We start from the raw sequence: 23,268 nt of genomic DNA on the forward strand, positions 1-23,268 counted from the left end.
CAGGAAATAACCAAAAAGTTCATCCATCAATATCCATCAACAGCCACCAATGGGAAATCCAAGGTCACCATAGGGAGGTACTGCCTTTAGGCACCATGCGATGTATTAAAAAAAAGTTTTAGGGGTTGGGGATTTAGCTCAGTGGTAGAGCGCTTGCCTAGGAAGCGCAAGGCCCTGGGTTCGGTCCTCAGCTCCGGAAAGGGGAAAAAAAAAAAAAAACTTCAAAAAAAAGTTTTAGGCAATAATTTTAGAACCTATTCTAAAGTATCTTTTTTGATTAACTATGACTTAATAGTACTACAGATTAGGGACAGCCACCAGCAGACACTAGAGCTAAGTCAGCGTGCTGAAGGCCACGGCCCTCTCCCACTGTGTCCCTCATTGCTGCTGACCAGTGCACAAGTGTGTGCCACAAGAGCAGCACAGACTGGCAGGCCCTGGGTGCCCGCCACCCGGCGCCCAGCCACACTGCTTCCTCCTGAGAGGGTACTGACCTCACCCCTGCCTGGTTCGCCACCTTTGGGCTTGGTAAATGTTTCAATTAATATTAATCTGTATGCTTTATTTTGTAAGTGTGTACATACATAAACCTTTAGTAAACATGAAATGAGATTCTCTTCTTCGGCTGTTTACTCCTTTGAAAAGCATGAGAACTAACACGTAAGCAAAGGTGTGGGGTGAGCGTGAGCATCTGTGTGAGACGCAGGCATGCATGTGCCACACACGTGTGTAGGAATCGGGGGACCTCGCCTTTCTTCTTGAGACCAGGTCTGTTTTTCTCAACCGGACGCCAGGCTAGCTGCCCTAAACCCGTCCTGCCTCGCACCTTGCCCGTGAGGGCAGTGGATTACAAAGGTGCAAGCCATGCATCCGGCTTCTACGTGGGTTCCGAGGACTCAAACTCAGGCTCCATGCTCGCATCCCATTGGCTGAGCCACCACCCTCCTCCCCAGCACCAACTGGCACTTTAAACGGAAATGTGACAACAGAGGTATATATATTTTTTTTGTGTAAATGGCTGCTCCGTGACCACCACCTGGGCAGCTGGAGAGGAGCTAAGGATGCTGGCCTCCTTTACCCAAGGGCCCCAGTTGCCTCTTTGGTTCATCAATTCCTGAGAAAAACCAAGTGTCTATAGGTAGGAGGGTTCTTTTCCAGCCGAACCACCTGCCTCTGGGGCCCTGTACCTGCCCTCTCCTCCCAGCTGGGGACTCCCTGGCTACATGTGGCCTTTCAGAGATAAGTAGGCGTTTCCCACAGTGGTGACAGCTCTCCTGGGAGAGGGAGGTGGGCCACAGTGTGTAACTTGCTCACTTGTGGTGGGCAGGGCCACAGGACCCCAGAAGGTGACAGCCGGCTTGCTCTAGGTTCCAGTCGAACATCTCTAGCACTTTGTGGCACTCCACCCGTGGCCGAAGACCCAGCCCAAAGAGCTGCTCCACCTGAGGGGCAGAGGGTGATGTTGCCATGAGACACACTGGAGCCAAGGGTATCAGAATAGATGGGGCACAGGGTCCAGAGCCAGAGGATAGGGTCGGGGACAGCAGAACCAGTTTTCAGGCCCCGAATGGCAGGGCAGGCAGGAAGTGGTGGTACCTTCAGATACTGGGCAGCCCTCTGAATACTCCAGCTGTGGCTCCTCAGGGCCGCCTGGCACTCCTCTGTGGTCACCCCATGCACCATGGCCTGCAGCTGGGCACACCCACCCATCAGCACCACTGGGGCCCATTCCTCTGGGTCCCTCAGAACCTGCCCTCACCTCGAGGAGGGTCTGGCACTCACCATCTGGACTTTGTCTGCTGGCCGGGCAGCCTCTTGCCCATCCCCTGGGCAGCCCCTCTGCGGCAGCCGTGCACTGGCCCTCAGGGATGGTGGCTGCGCCCCTGGGTTGCTGTTATTGGTGGAGAAGTTGGCCTTTGGGTCTGGGGCAGCCTGAGGCATAGGTCGGACGGTGGCAGTGGGGGCGGCAGGGGCTGGAGTGCTAGGCGGGGGCAGCAGTGGGGGAACGGGCAGGGCGGCCGGCTCCTCGGGGCTCTGGGCCTCCCTCAGGAAGCGCTGGTAGCGCTCGAGGTAGGGAGGGCGCTCTGGCAGCAGGTAATAGTGGGTGCTGCTGACCTTCCTGCCATCACGGACAATGGGCAGGATGCAGGGGCCAGCCCGTGGGCCAGGAGCCTGGATCACTTGTGGAGTGGCGTACTTAGGGTCTGAGGCAAAGCTCTGGGTGGTGGGCATGGTCTTTCCAGGTGAGCTCGAGAGCCGATGCGGTAGTGGGGAGCTGCCAGGTGGTACTAGGGGGCTTGGGGTCCTCGACCCTTGAGGAGACAGGGGTTCCCGGGGAGGCACTCGGGGAGGGGAGGAGGGTCCAGGCCACTGACTTGCCTCTTCCTCACCTAAGGGAGCTGGAGATAGTCCCACACGTGGACGTGTGGGCCGAGGGGGAATAGGTACCCGGGGTGGCACCTGGGGCTTGTCATCACCTCCTGGGGTAGGGGACGGGGTCAGCTGGCCAGTGGGGACCTGTAGCTGCCGCATACACTCCTGCTGCAGTGCCTGGAAAATCTCTGCAGTCTGGGCTGAGCTGGGTGGCTGGCCTCCACCCTGCGGTGGCAGGAACAGGTTATCCTCCAGGGCAGGGGGCAGCTGGGCCTGCTCAGGTACAAACGCATAATTGGTCTCGCCTTGGCTAGGCCCGGTAGGGAGGCCTGCACTCACTAGGGTGCTGTTGATAGAGCACACCTCGAAGTCATCCTCATCTTGGGCCACATCATCGTAGGCAGGGGGCGGGGGCAGCGGGCGAGCGTCCCAGTCCACCACAGGTGTAGGATGTAAAGGTCGTGGCAGTGCCCGTGTGGGGCTCTGTGGTGGTGTCTTGTCCAGCAGGGAGCAGGCATCCATGGCCAACTGTGCCAAGGAAGGTGCACAGGGCCATGGGGTTGGGGCTACAGGCTCCTCGCCGAAGTCGATGAGTGTGACCTCACCCCCACTGCTGCGGCCTGCCTTGGTGCCTGGCACCCGGGCTGAGGGCTTTGCCAGCCAGAGCCCTCGGGGCAGGGCTGGCTTCCTCAGGCCAAGTCTCTTGAAGTCGCTGGACAGGGGGTCTGGGTCCTCACTCACAGGGTCATATGTTGGCTCTGTGGTAAAAAGGGAGATCCCAACAGAGAGATGGCGTCAGATATGAATGGGGAACAGGGAGGTAAATGTGTGAGAGAAAGAAAGCCAAGTGTCCCCACCAACTATGCCCTGCCAAGTCCCCTCTAGGTGAGCCTGCTGCCAAGAGCATACCTGACCTTACTTAAACAGGACAGAACCCTCTCTGCCTTCAGACCTCAATGTGGGCCGGAGAGACCCCCCAATCCTGCCTAAGCTAGAGCAGGCAGCACCCACTTACACCTGTCTCTGAGGTCCATTCCTAACACAAGAGCCCTGCTCTCTGCTCCTGGTTAGTAACCCCTCCCCTCCCCTCTATTGTGGCACACTATTACAGCAGACACGGGCCAACAGCAGCTTTCCTCAGAGGACAGAGCTCCTGATAGCTGCCACCACATCCCAGACATGACCTCTCCAGTGAGGCTGGCCCAGGCACAGCAGAGCAAGGTCAAGCCAGGCTTTGAGGGAGAGCTGAGGAAGGAAGGCATGCCAGGCTGGGTTAGCAGCAAGAGCAAGCTCACAGCACACACCCGCTTCCCCTTCCACACAGCCAGCCTCCGGGGCTCTGTACCTTCCAGGAGAGGAGAGAGAGGAGAGAGAGGGCGGGGGCCAAGGCATCCTGAACAGCCCCACTTACTGTGAGTGAAGATGGCAGGCTGAGGTGGGCGAGGTGGAGGCTCCCCTGTAAGAAAGGCCATGCGGACAGGGGAGGCAGAGAAGAAGGATGGCCAAGCAAGGCAGGGGTGAGGTGGGGAGGTAAGAGCCAGACAGAGGGAAGGGTTTAGATGGAGAAAGGGAGGGAGAAAGAGGGAGAAGGGAGAGGGAAGGAGAGAGAGATGCACAGGAGTGAGCAAATGCACAACCCAACGGAAGATGGGAGGGATGGGGAGGCGGGACGGAACAACTGTGTTCCAAAATGACAGGCACAGGATCTGGGGGTGGGGGGACCCGTGGCACTACTGGCTGAGATGGAGCCCAAAGTGGGGTACGAGGTGTTGGCTTGGGAGAGAAGAGCATGACTGGGGGAAGTAAGGGAAGCCAGGATCTGAAGAGCCTGGTGAAGAGGGAGGGAGGGAGGAGGGAGGAGGAAGCTGAGGCTACAGGGCCAGGGCAAGACCAACCCAAGGATCCCCTCCTCGGCGGATACAGCCGCCTCTCTGCTCTTACCCCACGCCTAGCCAGAGCCAGGGACTCAGCTGTCCCACCTGCTGCCCTGACCCGACTGTCCCCAGAGCAGAACAGCAGGCCTAGGGTGGCCACCAAGGAACAGAAGGGCTCTTACTTTTCATCCGTCCTAAATGCTGGGTGGGTCGCGAGGTGCTCAGTTCCACACTCAGCAGGTCAGGGGGGTCCATGGGGTTTCCCAGGTACAGTCTGTGAGAGAGAACCAGGAGAACCAGGTCAGGAGGTGATGCAGACGTCTATCGCAGACACACACACACACATACACACACCCCTACAATGAAAAGACTACGATGTTTCTCAGAGGAGGCTGAGTGGCAGACCTGAGTCACAAGGCCCCCAGATCCCTGGGGCTATACAGATCCTAATCCCTACCATGGGGAAAGTGTCCGAACCGGGCCGGGAAGCCTTTGCCTTCCCGGGCTCTAGTACATTGATTACAAGGACTGACAGCACCCAGCCAATGACAGGCGCCTACCTGCTGGCATACTCTTCTACAGACCCTCCCTGGAGACTGGACATCTGCTGTTAGCCCCTAGAAGGGTAGGCAGGAGGCGGCTTCTCGCTGAGGCACAGGAATGGAGGGCGATGAGCTGTGCAGCACGCCCCTGACCCACCTCACCCCAGCTCCTGTGCTGTCGGGTACCTGGGATCTGGGACCTAAGTCACCAAGGCTGATTAAAGCCTGGAAGAATGAGGTTGGGCTGGCTCAGGCACAGCGGAGGTGGGATAGAGGGTGCAGGCCTAGCTGCAAGGGCCTCCCCTGCCCTCCACCTACTTTCACAGGCCTTACCTGGTTCCTGGGAGGCAGAGGCCTGATGTTCTGCATGTGGGGCATAGGAGAACAAAGGCCTGTTCTACGATAGTCTCAGGAGGAGGCAGCTGGAGAAGGGGCTACCGAGTATGGCGGGCGAGCAGGAGAGCTGACAGGCTAACTAGGATGGACAGAGTGCCAACAAGAGCCTGCCTCTAGCTCCCAGATCACTCCAGTGGTCTGTCTTCACCAAAAGGAGGCCAGGGATCCCTCCCAGACAGTGCACGCTGGGCACAGGGCAGGGGCAGCTGCTCTCTAAGTTCCCTCCAGGTCTGCTCCCAGTTCTGGGAAGTAAGCTCACTCCTGCCTGGACCTGTTCACAAGATGAGAGCTGACCTCATGCTCAGGGCTCTAAACTCTGGAACCCCCTGAAGAAGATGCAGGTGTCCAGAGAGAACTGCTACCCAAGTGTCTCCTCTGGAGGGCGGGAAGGGGGGCACTTTTTAGCAAGCAAGAATGAGTTGTTCATCCTTGGGTTTCCTCAGCAAGGTTTTACTTCAGTGGAAACTGCATAGATGTGCAGGGCTGTACTGGTGAGAATACAATGCCGTGGGCCCAGCAAGGACTGCCCTGGCCTCCCCACGCCCAGGGCATCCTCAGCAATTAAGACACTTAGGGCCTTTCTCTGGCACCTACACTTTGTCCCAAGCCACATCCATGTCCTGCTCTTGTCTAGTATGTGAGTTTCTGGAACAAAAGCAGCTGAGAGAGACAAGGCTCAGGCGTAGGCACAGGAGCCTGGTGAGACTGAGAAGCTGCAGTGCAGATAGAGGGAGAGAGAGAGGCAGACAGATCTCTGCTAACCCACACCTCCCTAGACACCTGCATGTCTATGCTAAGGTGAAAGCTGCCACAGACTGTGTTGGGAGGCAGCCACAGTGAAAAGAGCAGAGGGCATACACAGTGGCGTAGAAGAAACAACACAGTAAGGGAATATACGTATGTGGCTTGGGTGCCACACCAAGGAAGGATCCTGAGGACAAATGAGAAGCCCAGGGATGGGAAAAGTTCGTATCTATGTCTGTTACTGGCACCCTGACTCTAGAGAAAAGCAGCTACGGCAGGAAGAACCGTGTGCATGTGCAGGGACGGAGGACTGGCATCTGCAGAGGCAAGGGTTAGGAGACCGGAGTTTGTGTAAGCTTTAAGATGCAGTATGGTGACTGCAGGTGTCCCCAGCCAAGGGACAAAGGTTACCTCACTGCCCAACAGCTTCCCACTCTAGGAAAAACTGAGACCCAAAGCTTCCATGATGGACCCACTTGCCAATAAGACAAGGCCTTAACTATTCCTGGCACCCCAGCTTGGGAAGTGACTTGGGGGTGGCTTTTGGCAGCTGCTCCTGGTGCTGCCTGCTTTGAGAGCACTTTAAATCAGAGTACACTTACAGCCTTGACCCCATCAGTAACAGACAGCCCCATCTTTGCAGCCTATGAGAGCTTGTGTGCAGTGTGCAGAGCGGTTATCAGTCCCAGGACTCTAGATACTCACTCATCGATCCTGTCAGGGAACCCCCAGCAGTGGCGGGGGTCACTGTCGCCATGCCCTGTGTGAATGAAGCTATTCTGTAGAGGCTGGCTGATGTCCTGGGCTGACAGGCCAGCCACAGAGGTCACCACATTTCGAGGGAAGGGTCCCACACACAGCGTCCGTGTGTTCTGACCACGCCACCAGTAGTTCTCAGCCCTGTGTGACAGAGATATCATGGTGAATACCAGGTATGGGGAACGGAAGTGACCCCAGAACCTTCTCATACTAAGGTCCCTGCTCATGGCACCTGACTACCTTGGCAGGTGAAGCACTCGAGATAAGATCTCAAGACCAGTCTATTCCCCCAACAGCAGCACCATAACCTGCCACTCCCTGAAGAGGGCCGGGCTGTTTGCTCAGCCTAAGCTCCTCTGGGTAAGTCAGCAGCTTTCCCTACAGTCTACAAATAAGGAAACAAGGAGCCAGAACGATTGCAGCTGGCCCAGTACTCAGGTCAACTAAGCCTGTAAAACCAGGGCTCTCACAAAGCACCTGTTTCCTTCCAGCCACTAGATTTACTCCTCAGCAGGGTTCTAGGAATTTTAAGGGATACAGTAGCAGCCAAAGGGAGTCCTGAGGTTAGGACCAGGCCTCCAGTTACTACCCAGCCCTCGGATGAAGATCTTCAACATGTAGGAACACACACAAACCTTTTCTTCTGTGGGGCTTTGCACCACCTGAGGGCAGAGCTGTGGTGATGCAGGCCCGCAATCCTCCCCATCTTCTCAGGATGAGGCCTATTCTTGCCTTACGGTAAGGGGTCCAGAAGGGAAACTCAGAATTCCCAGCAGGGTGGACCATGAAGACCTCAGTCTGCACTCTGCAGGCCTGGACCTGACCCAGAGTAAGCCCGAGCTGAAGCCCACACAGCAAGTGAGCAAGTGGGAAAGAATACAGCTCTCTGGACACTCCGCACGCCCTGACCTGCATCTGCTGCTCACACTTGACGACATGGGCAGACTCTGGGACAGCCATGCTGCTGGGAACACAGCCACCCCACACTGCCTGTCTCCTCCTCACCTTCATACCGTCTGTCCCAGAGACGGAGACCTCCTGGGAAACACAGCCACACCAGAGGAGCTGGGGAGGTGCTGTGTACTGCCACAGCTGCCTTCTGGTCCCCAAGGCTGCCTGCCGGTCCACCACAGACATAGCCACCCTGTGATTACTCCCTGCCTTTAGGGTAGGAAGGGCAGGGAAGGAAGGAAGGAGAAAGGACAACACCCTGAGAAGGGAAAGTCTCATCTGAAAATAGCTGATCCACTCCAAGGAGAGACAGAGGGACCTCAGCACACAAACAGAGCTGTCCATGAAAAGCACAGGGCAGTAACGCCTGCTCCACGCCCCAGGCTGTCCTCCCAGCACCAGCAGCTCCTCAGAAAGGCAGCCTCACCTCCCTGGGCGCTGGCCTGGACTCTACTCTGCCCACCTCCTGAGGTACTCATTTACTCCAAGATGCAGAGAGGTTACCCAAACATTCTGTTCACCACACATAACCCTACCTTGTCCCTTCGAGGGCACTGACTCAATGCCTTCCACCCCTCCTACCACAGGAAGTGGAGGCGCCAGGCCAGGCCAAGAACCTGCCAATGGATTTCAAAACCTCTGCCCCCACTCAATACCACTCTGGAAAACCACACGAAGGGGCTGTCAGTCACCTTGCCCTCCACATAAGGCCCTCAGGAGAGGCCAGTCATCACTTGGATCTTCAAGTCGTTTTTTATTTTTTAGGTTTTTGTTTTTCTGTGGACAGGGTCTCTCTATGTAATCCTAGCTGTCCTGGAATTCATCTTGTTCATCAGGCTGGCTTCAAACTCACAGAAGTCTTGCTGTTTCTGCCTTCCAAGGGCTGGAATTAAAGGCATTGTGCCACCATGTCTTGGCATACCTCCCAATCTAGACAGAGCCCCTTAGATCCAGTTCATGGGAAACCTAGGGGTCCTCTATCTGCCCTTAACCCTAGGACTGAGCTTGTAGACTGAGCCTTCAGAGTCTGGGACTACCGAGCCATAGAGTTGGGACCAGGGAATATACTAAAGACAGTTTCGAAAAGAGAAAACACAAGGCCCCGAGATGAGAGATAAGGAAGCCAAGAGCCAGAGAAGAGAGTCCCACACAAACCCAATCCAACAAGACACTCACTGCCTTTGCACCTGGAGACATGGAGACAGGCAGGCAAACAAACATAGCAATCCGGGGGTGAGAAGGTGGAGGAAGCTCTAGTAACCACAGACACACAGGCCCACTCCCAAGGGCTCAGAGGCCGCTGGGGCTCGTGTCTCTCACCTCCCACCTCCTGAGCAGTTCTAGGGACCAAGTAAGAGCTGGCACCTCAGAGGAAGGCGTTCTAGAAGCTGAACCATCCGCTGTGGCAGTATTAGCTGCTGAAGCCAACAGGAGCCTGGGGCGGAAGGGCAGGACAGGGTGCACCCAGGACAACCTCCCAGGAAGAGCCACTCCCCTGGCTCCTCCTGCAGCTGGCTTTGCACTCAGTGACCCAGGGCACTACTTCTAGAGACACACAGGAAGTCTCTGAGTTGCCCCCAGGGAACATAGGCTCCAAGTGGAGCAGGAAATGGGACTGGTAAAGACTTGGGGCCAGAGGAGCACAGGACGGAATTGGATCCAGGGTTTTCTGGCTCCTGTATGTAGGAATGGCTACAGGTCAGCTTCTGGCTTTAAGTCTCTGCTAAGAACCTCCAGGGAGGTCTCCCACCCACCCCCACTCTTCTATCTCAGGCTGTTTCCAGAGTATGGTGTCTGTGTCCCACACCCCTTCCTCCCCCCTCAGGTCCAGACCCACATGTCGCTCCTTCCTGCTCCCATGCCTTACCTAACAATTCTCTTCTTTCTCCTATCTCCTCCAACTCCCATTCTCAGTGACCTGCTAGAACATCACTCTTGTTCCACAAATGGAATGTGAGCCCAACAGGAGAGCAAGCCCTGGCCTGCGGCAATGGACAGGAGCCACCAAGGGTACAGGTAAATCCAAGACTCCCAGGGCCCATTCCACTGACTCAGGCAGAGACTCGCCCCACTGCCCAACCTCAGCAACGCACAGATATACTGAAGGCCCCTGTGGGCTTCCTGACCCTGTTCTGAGTCAGAGGAGGGGAGTACAGGGAATCCCCCTCTGCCTAACTTTTCTTCCTGGTCCTCAACACTCATCCACCGTCCCAAAGCAGAGATGCCCTGTCCCTACCAGTTCCTCAGACACTCTGGGGAATCAGAAGACTGAAGGGAAGGACAGCAGAGGGTGAGGCCAGGGCAAGTGCTGGGTCTAGAAATGGGGGATGCAGGTAGGAAACTGATTCAAGGGATGCTGCTGGGAAGCTAAGAGTTTCAGGCTGGCCACACACACAGCAGTCCTTACCAGAAAAGGCTGGGAAAGGAGTGGGGTGGGAGGTCTGGGAGTGGGTGGAGAGGGTCCCATGACTAGGATACCCTGGGAGGTTCAACAGGAGGGATGGAAAGTTGCTCGAAGGATGAAGCAGAGCAGGGTGAGGGTGGCAGGGGTCTGAACGGCACCAAGGGACACGGTCAGACTCCTTCCTATGCATGGGACGAGGCAGCTCACACCTCGCAGCCCCAGTACTTGAGAGATAAAGGCAGGAGGTAAGGAGTTTAAGGCCTCCTGAGCTACAGAAGAACTTCTCTCAAGAACTTGGGGTAGTGGTGCTGGGGGAATCCTACGCTGGAGACTCCAGAGGAGGAGAATCGGAAACACTGAGCAATTCTACACTGGTCTCCAATTCTGAGGCCAAGCTGGGCCGCAGCCTCATCTTCAGCACAGGGCTCTGGAGCCCTAATATGCACACAGCGAGGGCCAGAGCCCAGGAGCAAAGGGCAGTGAGGCTGAGGCTAGGCAGGGGCTATCCCACCAAAGCAGCCCTCAGCAGTGTGAGGCCTGTCGCCTCCGACACTGCCCACTCCTGCCTGCATGCTGCCATGGGACTCCTGGAGGCAGAAGAGGTCTGCGTACCTCTCCAATCCCTGTCCTTGACCGGATCCCAGTGTAGCCCACAGCCTACCTTCCCTCAATGACAGTAATGACGTCGTTCATCTGGATGTGCAGCTTGTCCGGCTCCTCGAAGTCCTGAAGGGCCCGCATGTCTGTAGGCTGAGCCTGGGGGCAGAAACAGATCAGCCAGGACTGAGCCTCGGGCTGCCCCACCTGCGCACTCCCCCACCCTGGGCAGATCTGCCCCTCACCTCCAGCAGGAAGTCCCGAAGGGCCACAAATGTGGGTCTGTCCTCTGGCTTGTGGGCCCAGCACTGGACCATGACATTGTAGATGTCTTGGGGGCAGTCCTCAGGCCGGGGCAGGCGCTCCCCTTCCTTGTCAATCTTATGCAGGATCTGCCAGCCAGGGCGGTGCAGAGGTTAGGGGGGCAGAGCATCCGCCTCTCACTCCTTACTTTCCCTCTGACCTGTCCTGCAGCTAAAGACGCTGCCTGCCATGCCTGCCCACCATGAAGAAGTGCTGCTCCTACAAAAGGCTCTGGCCCCAGAGCCCCAGACCTTTACTCCAGCCCTAGCCCTGCCCGGGACTCGTCTCTCACCCATGTGCTCCACCCCCATGCTGTCCTGGGACATTCTGGGTTTCCCTTCTCTTTTGTTAAGCTCTCAGAGATCCCATGTCAACATGCGAGATGGGAGTCTACCAGAAAAGAACCAGTACCAACAGGGTCAGTTTGGGAACCAGGAACGGATTACTCCCGCCCACCCTATGGGGAAGAACCTACCCCTTAGACCCTCTTACCTGGCTGCCATTGAGGCCAATCCAGGGCTCCTGGCCATACGTAAACATCTCCCACAGTGTGACCCCAAACATCCAGGTGTCACTGGCATGGGAGAAAGTCCGTGTCTTCAGGCTCTCAGGGGCACACCTGGCAGAAGATGAGGGTCAAAGGGAAGGCTTCTTTGGGGCCTCTCCTCGTTAACCCTTTAGCTACCTCTAGCACTAGGAGACTCCATGATCTCAGCAAAGGATCAGCCCAACCAGGACCCAAGGCAGGCCAGGTACCACCATGGATATCACCAGTCACTGCCAACAAGATATGGCACAATCTATTCCAGCCTGCCACCAGCTCTACACAGAAGAGCCTACTGACCACTCTTGCCTGGCTACTTGCCATACATTTTAAACTTAACAGCAGGTCTTCTAGGAAGCCTTTTAATGCCCCACCACATACATGCCCTTTGGATTCCTGTGCCTTCCAGTAACCCTTGAGAATTCCTTGGGTGGATGTGCAAACATGTAAGTCCTTATGAAAGGCACCCAGGCCCAGAAATGGTAAGGACAGGCCAAGGCAGACAGTCCTGTGGTGGGTAACAGAGCCCCAAGCAACACTTGCCCCTCACCAGGCAAAGGGCACCTTGCGATGTTCTTGCATGACATAGTGGTCATCATTCTGGGGCAGAGCTCGCATCAGTCCAAAGTCCCCAATCTTGACCAGGTCACGGGTGGCCAAAAGCAGATTTCGAGCAGCCAGGTCTCGGTGAATGAAGCGCTTGGACTCCAGGTAGCCCATGCCCTCAGCCACCTGCACGGCATAGCGACTCAGCGTCCCCAAGAGGAAATGACCTTGGTGTTTACGTAGCCGGTCCAACAAGGATCCCAGAGGGGCCAGCTCTGTCACCTGAGGCAAACAGAAGGCAGAGAGGATAAATCGGGTAGATCTCTGCCATTCTCTGAGATGCAAAGTTTCCAGTGTCTTCCTGCAGGTTTGCCATAGCTATATTCAATGCTCGTCTTTGGCCTTCCTGTTGAGCGCTACCATGAACATTCAAGGCCTATCCTGTCCCTTCAGCCACCTCACAAACCTAAGCCTCAGAATAAAGCTCTCCAAAGGGGCCCAGGCAAGGAACTCCAAAGATCAACTCAAGTCAAGGGCCAGCCACTCCTATGGGCACATCTCCTTGCCAACGAGCAGTAGAAAATCTAGAGATGATAGTACCAGGCAGTACCCTAGTAAACAAGCCCCTCTGTCACATGTGGCAGGAGACTAGAGCAGGCAGGAGGAAGAGCGCGTCTGGGGGCCCAGCCCTGCAGGGTGCTCTCTGACCCTCCCTCTTACCCAGGCACTCACCATCTTCATGGGTGGTGTGAGCACCACACCGTACAAGCGAATGAGGTTTCGGTGGTCTAGCGAATGCATGGCATTGACCTCCCGGATGAAGTCGTCCATGGCCTCGGGCTGGCTCAGCACATCAGGTTTCAGGCACTTCACGGCCACACTCACCTGCCCAGCGCAGGATTTTCAGGGAGTTAGACCTTTCATGGTCCCCAACATTGAGCTAACTGCTCCTTCCAACTCTGCAAAGACTCTTGTCTCAGACCTGTCCCTCTGAGTGGGTAAGCATGTCATCAGTTTACATACTGCGCCCCTTGCCCTGCGTACGGATGGCAGCTGCCTGACTAAAGGTGGGTGCCTCCTCTTCCTGGGAAAATTCCCGAATTAGCAGTGACAATAAGTTAAGAGAGGAGCAATATAAAGACAGAACAGTAATACAGTTTCACTATAAGGCCATAATCTATGGAACTGCAGGTTCCAACAGCAGCCCCCCTTGGAGAAGGGGGTGCTGAGTGGTCAGGGCTTGACAAATCCTGTTGAGTACTAGCATCATTAATGTACTGTCTGGGAAGAGCTTCTGGCCCATAAATGTAGTTAAGATAATCTGTATCCCCCACCCCTGACCTGTGTGTTTGTGTGTGGTTATCCACTAGGGAATTATAATATAATTAAGAGAAAAAAGGCTATGACTTAAAATGTAAATCAAATTTATATCTTAGCAATGGAGACACACAGCTCAGTGGTACAGCACCTGCTTCAAGGCTAATCCAATACCACAGAGGAAGGAAAGGACAAAGGGACAGAAAATACTTTGTCATTGCAGGTTCAAAGCCACCCTGGTCTACCCAGTAAGATGCTGTCCCAGCACAAAATTGTATCTCAACAAAACACCTGCAGGGCTCGGGTGGAGGGGAGGCAACTGCAGCTCTCCCTACCTCAGCCAGGCAGCGGGAACTGCAGGCCTTGGCTTTTCCTTCTTTCACGGTAAGCAAACTATTTTTAGACTTGAAAGAAAAAAAGAAAAAAAAAACCACTGTGCTCAGTTAAACCTGAACATGGCTCAAAAGGTGAGTGCTTTTTACAACCTGCCCCTAGTCACTTGTCTACTGACAGAAGGGGAGAGGTGCCCACCCCAGAGCTCACCGTCTTCCCTGCAGGGGCATCCCATTCACCCCTGCGCACCACGCCAAAGGAGCCATCTCCCAGCTTCTCCAGCAGGCGCAGGTCTTTCTCCCCAATGAGGCAGGTGAGGCTCTGCAGGGTCCCCTCCCCTGCCAGGCCCCCTGGGGTGGGGGAGGGCTTCCGGAAGGTGCTCTGAGAGTGATGGGAAGGGAACTCAGCCTCCTGCCGCTTTCCACTGAACACCTGTTTGAAAGCAGCCAGGAGCCAGATGGAACCCAGGGCCCCAGAGTCACTCAGTCCCACCCTCTGGTAAGCCTCAGACAGCTCCTGGCTTTGCTGAGCTGCCTGTTAAAGGAACACACTTTCAGAATATACCCTAACTGGGAACCCACTGCCGAAGCCTCAGGGTAGGCGGCAAAAACAGATGAATATGCAGCCTGTGGCTGAAGCTGAAGTTAGCCCAAAATGGTCTATGAAGACAGAGATAGCCCAAAGCCCTCCAGGTACACCCCAAGCCCCAGCCCTGGTCTTCAGCTCCTCCCCATCCTACCCTTCCCTTCCTGAACCTTCTAAACAGCATACTCTCTTGCCCCTAGCATACAAAGAGAGGGTAGGAGCCTGAGGGGCCCTCCAAACACCTCCCTGTCCATTTTTAGCCCTGGCCCCTTCTCTGGGTTAACCATTTGGCGCTGTCTGTCTCTATCCTCCCTGGGGAGTCGGCTGCCCTTCATCCTGCCCAGGGGAGAAGATAATTTTAGTATGAGGTTGAACCATGAGTATGTGGTGTGTGTGTGTGTGTGTGTGTGTGTGTGTGTGTGTGTGGCAGATAAAGCCAGTCTTCACTGGAGAAGGGCCTGGGAAGACAGCTGGATTATTTGGGGGGGGGGGGGGGGCTAGAGCTAAAGGCTGAGAAGGAAGGAAGGAAGACTAAAGGGGTCTCCAAGGTCGACTTCGGAGAAAGAAGGACCAAAGGTCAAGAGACAGGAAGAGAAGGACTATGAGTGAATACACCTGGCCATGCAATCTGACTTGGCCCCTCCACTGGGGCATCCAAAGCTCTAAGAGCTACAGGCTCTTCTCAGCCCCCTAAGAGTTGGCCAGCCTTACCTGCCCGGCATGTGCTAAGTGTAGGTTACTTCTCCCAGTTTGTGAAATGAGCCACCTTAAACCAGATCAGATTACACTAAAGGCAGTTTATTGGGAAGCTGCTTCGGGTGGGCGAATTCACTGGCCCCAAGGATTGAGGGCAGAGGAGGGAAAGAGAAAGAGAGAAAGGATGTGCAGAGAGAAGGAAGGAGAAAGGAGAGGGAGGGAGAGAGATCAAAGTGTTTGGATTATATAGGGAAGAGCTTCTGAGGGGAACAGCAGTCCCTGGGCTGGAATGTTCTGAGTTGGGGGGCAGGGTATGCCAGTTAGGGACTGAGGGATGCTGGGAGAACCTAGAGGCCAGGTCTGCTTTGGTTTGTAAAATATGCACCTCTGTCCCTAAGGGGCAGCTCAAATCTGAGGACCTTTTTGGATTCTGCTCCCTCCTCCCAGAAATAGAATTCCTAATATTTGCCAGTAACATCCAACTTACAAAATCTGCCTCAGTCACGGCAGCCGAGGGGCCTTCCCACAGCCCTGCACGGTAAGCTGGGTAATAGAGCCACCGCTGCTTTACTGGAGTCATGACAACTTCAGAGAGGGCCACTGATCACCCAGAGACCTACTATGAGCTGGGGCAAGATCCAAAATCCCACACTGCTTCTCTCTTCTACTGTCAATAGGTCTCAACGCATTCATCCTCTGCTAAAACCTGGGCAATGGACCAGGACTGTGTCCCCAGAAAAGGCCACAGGCTCTCAAGAGACAGCCCCTTTGCCAGACTGCAGCCAGAAAATCTCTACTGCCCAATCCCTGTCCAGCTGTTCTGCCCTGCTCACCCCTCACCCCAGTTCTGAAGCCAGAAGTAGGGAGGGAGGCCCTGGCTGGCTCACTTCCTCTCTCATTGTCTTCTAGACAATGGGCAAAGTTCCACTGAGTCAGATCAGGGACTCACAACACCACAGACCCAAATTAGGATGGGTGAGGGGAACTGTGGGGAAGGAAACTGTCAGCAGAGCCAGATGACCAAGGAGCCTGAAGACCTGAAGACTCAAGAGCATGGGGGAAGTGTTGGGGGGCAGGCAGACCAGGCAAAGATGTCCAGACAGCACCCCGCCCCTACGCTACCCCTTTCTGGACACCAGCCGACACTCAAAGGAAGCAGCACTTGTCAACAAGTCCTGCACATAGAGAGGCGGTGAAACCCTTACTGCACACAGGCCATTCACGTGTCTGTCTGTGGCAGAGACAGACACTTAGCCAGGCAGCACCACAAGTGCCCTGCCAGATAAGAGCCCAGAGGGAGGAGGTTTGTACAAAGTGTGAGGGAAATCGGTGAGATTATACCTCTGGGCAATAGGAGAAGGCTCCTAGGCTGCCAGTCGTGTGAGGCCCTTGGGGTGCCCTCCACCCCTCACAGCATACCCACATACCTTGCTCATCCATGACTTGCGTTTGCACATGGCCTTCCTCCTCTTCACAGCCTCCCATAGCCGCCTCTGGCCTGCAAGGAGGCAAAATGAACCGAGGTCTGTCAGACAGCTCACACACCCTCCCAAAGAGGCTGCTGTCAGCCGACCAGCTGCCTCAGTTCGTGGGGTAGGCCCACCACTAGATACCTACTGCTCAAGTCAATGCCTCCAACCGAATCAGTGGCCAGCCAGGAATTTCATTCACCCAATCTCTACCTTCTACCTCGGGTGAGTCTCAAACTGGCTGGAGGCGTTTACGCATCAAAACTGAACGGTTGTAGTTTGGCCAATTACCTTGCCAACTCTCCAGACAATTCAGGCAAGAAAATACACAGTTTTCTCCACTCTAAGGTTTACATCCCATAAAATTCTCTTGTGCTACTGACATCAGACACTGTGCTGACGGTTTTATGTCAATATGACGTAAGCTAGAGTAATCAAAGGAGTCTCAATTGAGAAAATGCCTCCATAAGGCTGGGCTATACACAAACCTGTAGGGGATTTTCTTAGTGATTGATGGGGAGGGCCCAGCCCACTATGGGCGGTGCCATCCCCGGGCTGGTGATCCTGGGTTCTATCAGAAAGCAGGCTGAACAAATCATGAGCAAGCCAGTAAGCCGCACCCTTCCATGGCTTCTGCATCGGCTCCTGCCTCCAGGTTCCTGTCCTACTGACAGCTCCTGTCCTGACATCCTTCAAGAACAGTGATGTGAAAATTAAATAAACCCTTTCCTCAACAGGCTGCTTTCTCATGGTGTTTCACACAGCAATGGTGTCCCTACCTAGGACAGACATCAACTATCTAAGCCAAAAGCAGAGTATGTTATTGTCTTTTTTCTCTTTAGCTTGTAAAACATTTGGCTATTTTGAGTTGGACACAGTAAAGTTTCTGGTTGTGGTTTTTTTTTTTTTGAAACAGTCTATTGTAGCCTGGGTTAGATGAATTTGCCATGTAGCTGATGACTTTGAATTTACTGATCCTTTGGCCTCCACCTCTTAAGAGGTTTGTTTCGGTGCTGGGAATTAAACCCAGAACTTCTCGGATGTTAAGCAAGCAATAGAGCTCTACCCACAGACCCTGATAAAGTTCTCAATAGTAACTGCTAGTTTTAGTTTAGAAAGAAGCAAAAGATTTAAGTATCAGTGTGTTAGCAGACCAAGAGGTGTTCTTTAAAAGATTTTTTTATTTTTATGTATTGTGTGTGTGTCAGTGTATGTATACGCCTTATGTGTGAGGGTGCCCATGGAGACCAGAAGAGGTGTCAGACCCCTGGAGCTACAGACAGTCACACAAGCTACCTGACTTAGATGCAGAAAACAAACCGGGGTCCTCTATAAGTGAACAGCATACACTTTTAACCACTGAGCCATCTCTCTAGTCCCACCTGAGTTTTTTGTCTTCTCTTCTCCTTGTAGATCGCTTGGCATTAACCCCACTGGTGTTCAGAATCAAACGAATGAGACACAGGAAATATATCCCACAAAGATCTGATCAAACACCAAGGGGGAAGACTAGAGAGAGATCTGGTAGCACAGGCCTGCAACCCCAGCTATCAGGGAGGCCAAGACAGGAGGAGGTTGCGGCCATGGTCTGCCAGAGCAATAGGTTGAAGGTTCAAGGCTACCCTGGATAACTTGCTGACATTCTGTCTCAAAACCAAAGTGCAGAACTGGCGGGCCAGGGCTAAAGTCATGGGGCCCGTTGCCTAGCGCATGAAAGGTCCTAGGTTCAGTATCTCTCTTTTTTTTTTTTTTTTTGGTTCTTTTTTTTCGGAGCTGGGGACCGAACCCAGGGCCTTGCACTTCCTAGGCAAGCTCTCTACCACTGAGCTAAATCCCCAACCCCTCAGTATCTCTTGAAAAGAGGGTGGGAGCAGGGAGGCTGGGGTGTGCTCACTGGCAGAGCACCCAGGCAGCACTGGTAAAGCCTAAATTCAATACCCAGCACCTGGAGAGAAGGCCAAAAAAGTTGTATGCAATTAGCTCTGAGTGGTCACAGCTCTACAACTCCATCTCCTCAAAGTCCAACTCACATTTACAACCAAACCATTCCCTGGGCACCCTGTGAACAGCACTCTCCTCAGGCCTCCCACTCATCTCAGGTCAGGGGAAGGCTGGCAAAGCTCTCAGCTGCCATGATGAAGATTCCTCTTGTGCTGGGCCACGCTGAATACAAACGAGGTGAACGGTAAAAGAGAAGCAAGGCCTGTGGGCTACCTACCAGGCCGGCCCATGCCAATCTTTTCCAGGTCTTCGTTTTTGACATACTCAAAATGAGACAGGCGGGTAATGTTGAGGTCATCTCGGAGCCTCAGGAAATACTGTTGTAGCTGCACCTCAGACAGCAGCTCCAGCAGCCAGCCTGTTCCCTCCTCCGGCTGCATGCTGCTGCTCCCCAGCCTCTGTAGAAATGAAAGAATAGCTGAGGGCCAAAGGATGTGAGCAGATGGCAGACTTGCCCATCGTGCCCCTGGCTCGCCCACATCCTACAGAACTCAAAGCACTCTCTTGCTACCTAAAACAGCTGAGCTGGAGCAGCTCAGAGGAGCCCCAGATCAGTTGTGTGGTTAGGGCCCAGGAGACCCTCTCCTGAACACAGTGCGCTCTCAACACAGATGCAGTAAGAACAGGCACACACCACCGCAGGCCCAGCATCAGCCTCCTGCTCCCACAATTCCCAACGCGGTGCCAGGAGCTCAGACTTTCCCAGGCAGCTCAGCGCAGCATAGAGTGACAAATGAGAATGGCAAACCCTTGGTTCAAACCCTGGCTCTTCAACCAAGGACTGAGGGAGGCAGCTGGGCTGGCGGGTGGCTTCCAAATAGTAAGCTGTAGTCCTTTGTTTGAATGGCTCTCCTAAGGACTGTGCAACCGTCCAGAGAGAGGGTCATAGTGCATGTGTAAGGGGGAGGGGGTTAGCAACATTTAGCAGGTGGTAGGGGGATAAGAACATTAGTTATTCTGGAGCGCACAGGACAGAACTGAACATACAAATTCCACACAACTTAGTTCACGCACATAAAAACTTTTAGAATGATCAGAAACAATCGCTTCTCGGCCTTTTGGCTAAGATCAAGTGTAGAATGATCAGAAACCAAGGACTTAGATTCCATTTCACATTTAAACATGAAAATACTTTTGTAGTTTCAGCGGGACCCGATTTCCCTTGAAATGTTAAACTGTCTGCCGTATAAACTGAGGGAAATTCTACTTTATTTGCAACATGGCAGAGTTCACTATCTGGATGAGAAACAGAGAAGAATGTGCCATTATTATCTTGACACTTCCATTGTCAGTGGCTCTACTGAGGTCTAAGCATCCCTGCTCTCCTACTTCAGCAGTAAATGACAAAACACAAATGCTACAACTACTTCCCTTTATCTCTCCAAATATTATTATTTGAGACCATGTTTACTGGCTCTACAGAAACTTAGTATGTAGCACTCTTAGTAATTTTGTGAAGGGCAGCAAACATATTAATACTTCACAACTATAGTTATGGGGCTAGAGAGATGGCTCAGGTTAAGAACACTCCTCCAGAAGACCCAGATTCAATTCTCAGCACCTACATGGCAGCTCAAAGTCACCTGGAGTTACAGGTGACCTGATTCCCTCTTCTGGCTTCTTCAGGTACTGTACACAATGCGCAAAGACATACTTGCAGGCAACACCCATACGCATTAAGTAGTAAAGTAAGATAAAATTGAAAGAACTATAGTTACCATGCCGGTTCTAAGCACTAGCTGTACTCACTCTCTCCCCCTCAATACCACTGTCTGTCTGCAAACCAAGTTGTGTCGGGTACCACTGGCTCCGGAGTAAAGCCCACAGATGATAGTGAGGAATCACCGGGCCAGGCTCCACCATTCACTGTCTTGGCCCTGGAGCAAAGTGGTCTGCTGGCTATGTGGTGGTGGTGGTGGGGGTTCCAGATAAGGGGCTACTGACCCCTGTCAGGACAAGCCACCAGGTTTCCCTCTCCCCACCTCCTCAAGCCCTAGGCTCCAGGCTCCCCATTCCTGTCTTCTGACTCCAGGTAACAGCTCAGAGTCATTTCCTGGACAGGCAGGGAGAGCTCAATGAGACCCAGAGGCCCCTCTCCTGAAGCTGCTTAGAAAGCATAGTGCAGCCTGTTTCCTTTCCCTGACTGACCAGCTAAGAAACCTCTCTGCTTGGCTCCCCTCCCTGCTCCCCAACCCAGAAACAGGGCTGATGAGGAAAAGAGAGATATGAAGCCTAGGAGGAACTCTGGGGTCCAGCAATGAAAAAGGGGTGGGGTGGGGTCTCGTCCCGTTCCTACTGCTAAGGCTGGAGTGACCTCCCTATGTTTCCCTCTGGCCCGAGCGTCTTTGTCTGTGAAACACGGGGCACTAGAGCAGTGACCTCTAGCTCAGGCTGTCTCCAGTTCTGTGTGTGGCCCATATCCTGCTGTGGAATCTACACCAGCTGTGTGTGACACACACGGCTCAATGGCCTGCATGCGAGCACACCCTAGACCAATCACCCAGACCCCGCCCCCGCCACACACACACACACACACACACATGGATGAATGCAGGGGACAGAAAGGAAAAGCACCCCAACCCACACACCTCAGGAAGGTGTCCCTCACGCCTACTCCCTGCCCCTCTGTACACAGTCGCTACTGGTTACTGAGGGCCAACCCTGTCCAGAGCCAGTCCGTGTCCCGCCCTGAGGCCCCCACTCACTGTATACAGTCGTCGCCGCAGTCTGGCCAGGAGAGGGAAGGAGAGCTCAAGGCCAGGAAATCGACGGGCTGCTGGCATCTCCACAAGCTGAAGCCCCTAAGTCACAGGAGCTATGGCCTCGTTCTAAAGTGGGCAGGCAAGGGCCCCAGCTTCTGAGTTCTATGGTCTGCCCAGAGAGTAGGGGGAACAGGTCCTAGAAATCCCTCAGATCCCACACAGAAGTAGGAAACAGGGAAGAAGAATGGAGTGGTGGCTTGGCTCCCCTGCAAGCCTGGCTGGGTTTCCACAGCTGGTCACAGGCTGGGTCCTCTGTCCTGTCTCCAGTGCAGTGCTCACAGCTCTGGTCCTACTCCCCAGCTTCCCCCCACCGCCTGCTTGCCTGCCTGTCCTCCTTCCCTCCCTCCCTCCCTCCGCCCGTCCCTCCCTCCCCAGCTGAGCGGCTCTGACACTGGCTGAAAAAAAGACCTTTCTGAATCTCAGCCAAGAGGACAGCAGGAATGGGGGGGCACTCTTCTTCCCAGCACTGGCCCCGCTGACTCCCTCTACACAAGGCTCCCTGTCTCTAGCTTCCACAGCAGCCCTCACGGGTGCAGAGAACTCCTGGGATTTCAGTGGGGGCTGTGAATCAAACAGCACATAGAAAAAGGGGCTACAAGCCCCTTAAGGATCTGTGGGAGTCTTTCCAGGATTCTATAGACAGATCCCTCAGAGACCCTCCCCCCCCACACGTCCCAACCTTGGCTGGGTGTCTCCTGGCTCAGACGACATTAATGTGTCCCTGTTACCCTGGTGCCCGACGGAAATAGGAGGCAGGCAGCCTGCCAGAGTGGGACAGTGCAACCAAGAACTGGGGTGGGGGGAGAATCTCCACCCCTCCCCTGGGATTGCCTTGTGTACTGCCCACAACAACCAGGGTGCTTACTCCCCATATTAGCTGGCAAAGATCCAACAATCCATCTAAATACGCAAACATGTCCTAAGCCCTCTGGTGAGATGCTGCTAGCGCAAGGCTATAGGAGCTCAGGCTGTTGGATGTGTGCCTTGCGCAGCACCGACACATGTAACAGCCTCAGCTTACGGGGTCTGCAGACACTCCATGGAGCTCCTTTGTGCCCCATATTCTTACAGCTGACAAACGGTCCCTCTGATCCTCAAAGTGCCAGCTGCTCGACACCCCCTGGTTATAGCCCGCAGATACACCTGACAGCTGCAGGAAGTCTTCTGCTCCCCAGATCCCAGCTCCCCACCCCCAGCCATGCCTAAGGAGCCCCTGTTTCTTGTATACTGGTCTCTTGTCTCTCTATCCAGCTGTCCGCCAGCTCAGGGAGCCACAGCTGGCTCCTGAGGGAGGCAGCTGAGGTCAAGAGTTTGGGGACTCAGCATCCCAGACTCTCTCTCCAGGATCTCTTCAGAGTTTGAACTCCCTACAGCCATTTCCCATTTTGACTGGGGGCGGGAGATGTGGGGTCCCAGCCCATCCCCACTGACATTAATCATACAAAGATTGTGGACTGTCATGTTACAGACTCTCTTCACATCTCAGCAAACAATCAGTGTGAGGACTGAGGTCAAAGCTAAGGTCAGACTCAGGATTCATGGACACTGCCTTTCTCCACAGGTTAGCTGACCACACCCTCAAACTGGAGAAGGTTACAGCCTATTCTTCAGACCTAGGAGCTTGGGGTTACTGGTAAGTTAATAAGTTTATTACCTCTACTGCAAGCTGAGGCTGATTTGGTTGGCCAATTTAAAAACTCTAGGCACCCCAAATCCACCAGAACCCTATGTCTGATCCTTCATGTGTCTAAGTAAGACAACCTGGCAGCTTACCCCAACTCAGGCAACACCTGCTGCAGCAGGGTTGGAAGCCAGGTCAGCTCCTGGACCTCGTGCTCCCCAGGGAAAACAGCCTTGACCTTTCTGCCTGTCAACTCCCAGGCATATTCCCCCTTCTCCTTCCAGCTACTGCCCTCTCGAGGCTAGGAGAGAAAGTGCTAGATCTCCAAGGGGAAGGGAGCAGTCCTGTGAATACTGTGCCTTTTTCAAAAGCCCACGGAGATCTTTAGATTGATACACATACTCAACAGGCTAATAAGTGGGCCTCCCCAAGACAGCTTCTTCCCACGACA

The 23,268-nt window shown here is 54.2% G+C and overlaps 1 protein-coding gene, 1 long non-coding RNA gene and 1 pseudogene across 51 annotated transcripts in view; 2 read left to right on the plus strand and 1 right to left on the minus strand.

Moving 5' to 3' along the window:
• The window catches only part of Tnk2 (tyrosine kinase, non-receptor, 2), a 39,273-nt gene that overhangs the window by 820 nt on the left and 15,185 nt on the right, over positions 1-23,268 (minus strand). For 2 of the 50 annotated variants that reach the window (XM_087576144.1, XM_087576134.1), the window contains exons 2-16: positions 18,652-18,832; positions 16,392-16,462; positions 13,894-14,115; positions 12,766-12,918; positions 12,038-12,315; positions 11,436-11,562; positions 10,886-11,032; positions 10,705-10,799; positions 6,635-6,829; positions 4,430-4,521; positions 3,785-3,829; positions 2,737-3,131; positions 1,783-2,646; positions 1,597-1,692; positions 1,315-1,442 (exon numbers count right to left, since the gene is read on the minus strand). In XM_087576144.1, the coding sequence (XP_087432270.1) occupies positions 1,315-1,442; positions 1,597-1,692; positions 1,783-2,646; positions 2,737-3,131; positions 3,785-3,829; positions 4,430-4,521; positions 6,635-6,829; positions 10,705-10,799; positions 10,886-11,032; positions 11,436-11,562; positions 12,038-12,315; positions 12,766-12,918; positions 13,894-14,115; positions 16,392-16,462; positions 18,652-18,814 (3,071 nt within the window). In that variant the 5' untranslated portion in view covers positions 18,815-18,832. 50 annotated transcript variants of the gene reach the window in all.
• Positions 965-13,817, plus strand: LOC148002635 (uncharacterized). The gene is made up of 3 exons (XR_015633517.1): positions 965-1,138; positions 9,554-9,655; positions 13,574-13,817. It is a non-coding gene; the product is annotated as an uncharacterized LOC148002635 (long non-coding RNA).
• LOC120095795 (U2 spliceosomal RNA) lies at positions 19,477-19,596 on the plus strand (annotated as a pseudogene).

The sequence above is a fragment of the Rattus norvegicus genome, chromosome 11 (assembly GCF_021556685.1).
Source record: "Rattus norvegicus strain SHRSP/BbbUtx chromosome 11, alternate assembly SHRSP_T2T, whole genome shotgun sequence".
Classification (NCBI taxonomy): domain Eukaryota; kingdom Metazoa; phylum Chordata; class Mammalia; order Rodentia; family Muridae; genus Rattus; species Rattus norvegicus.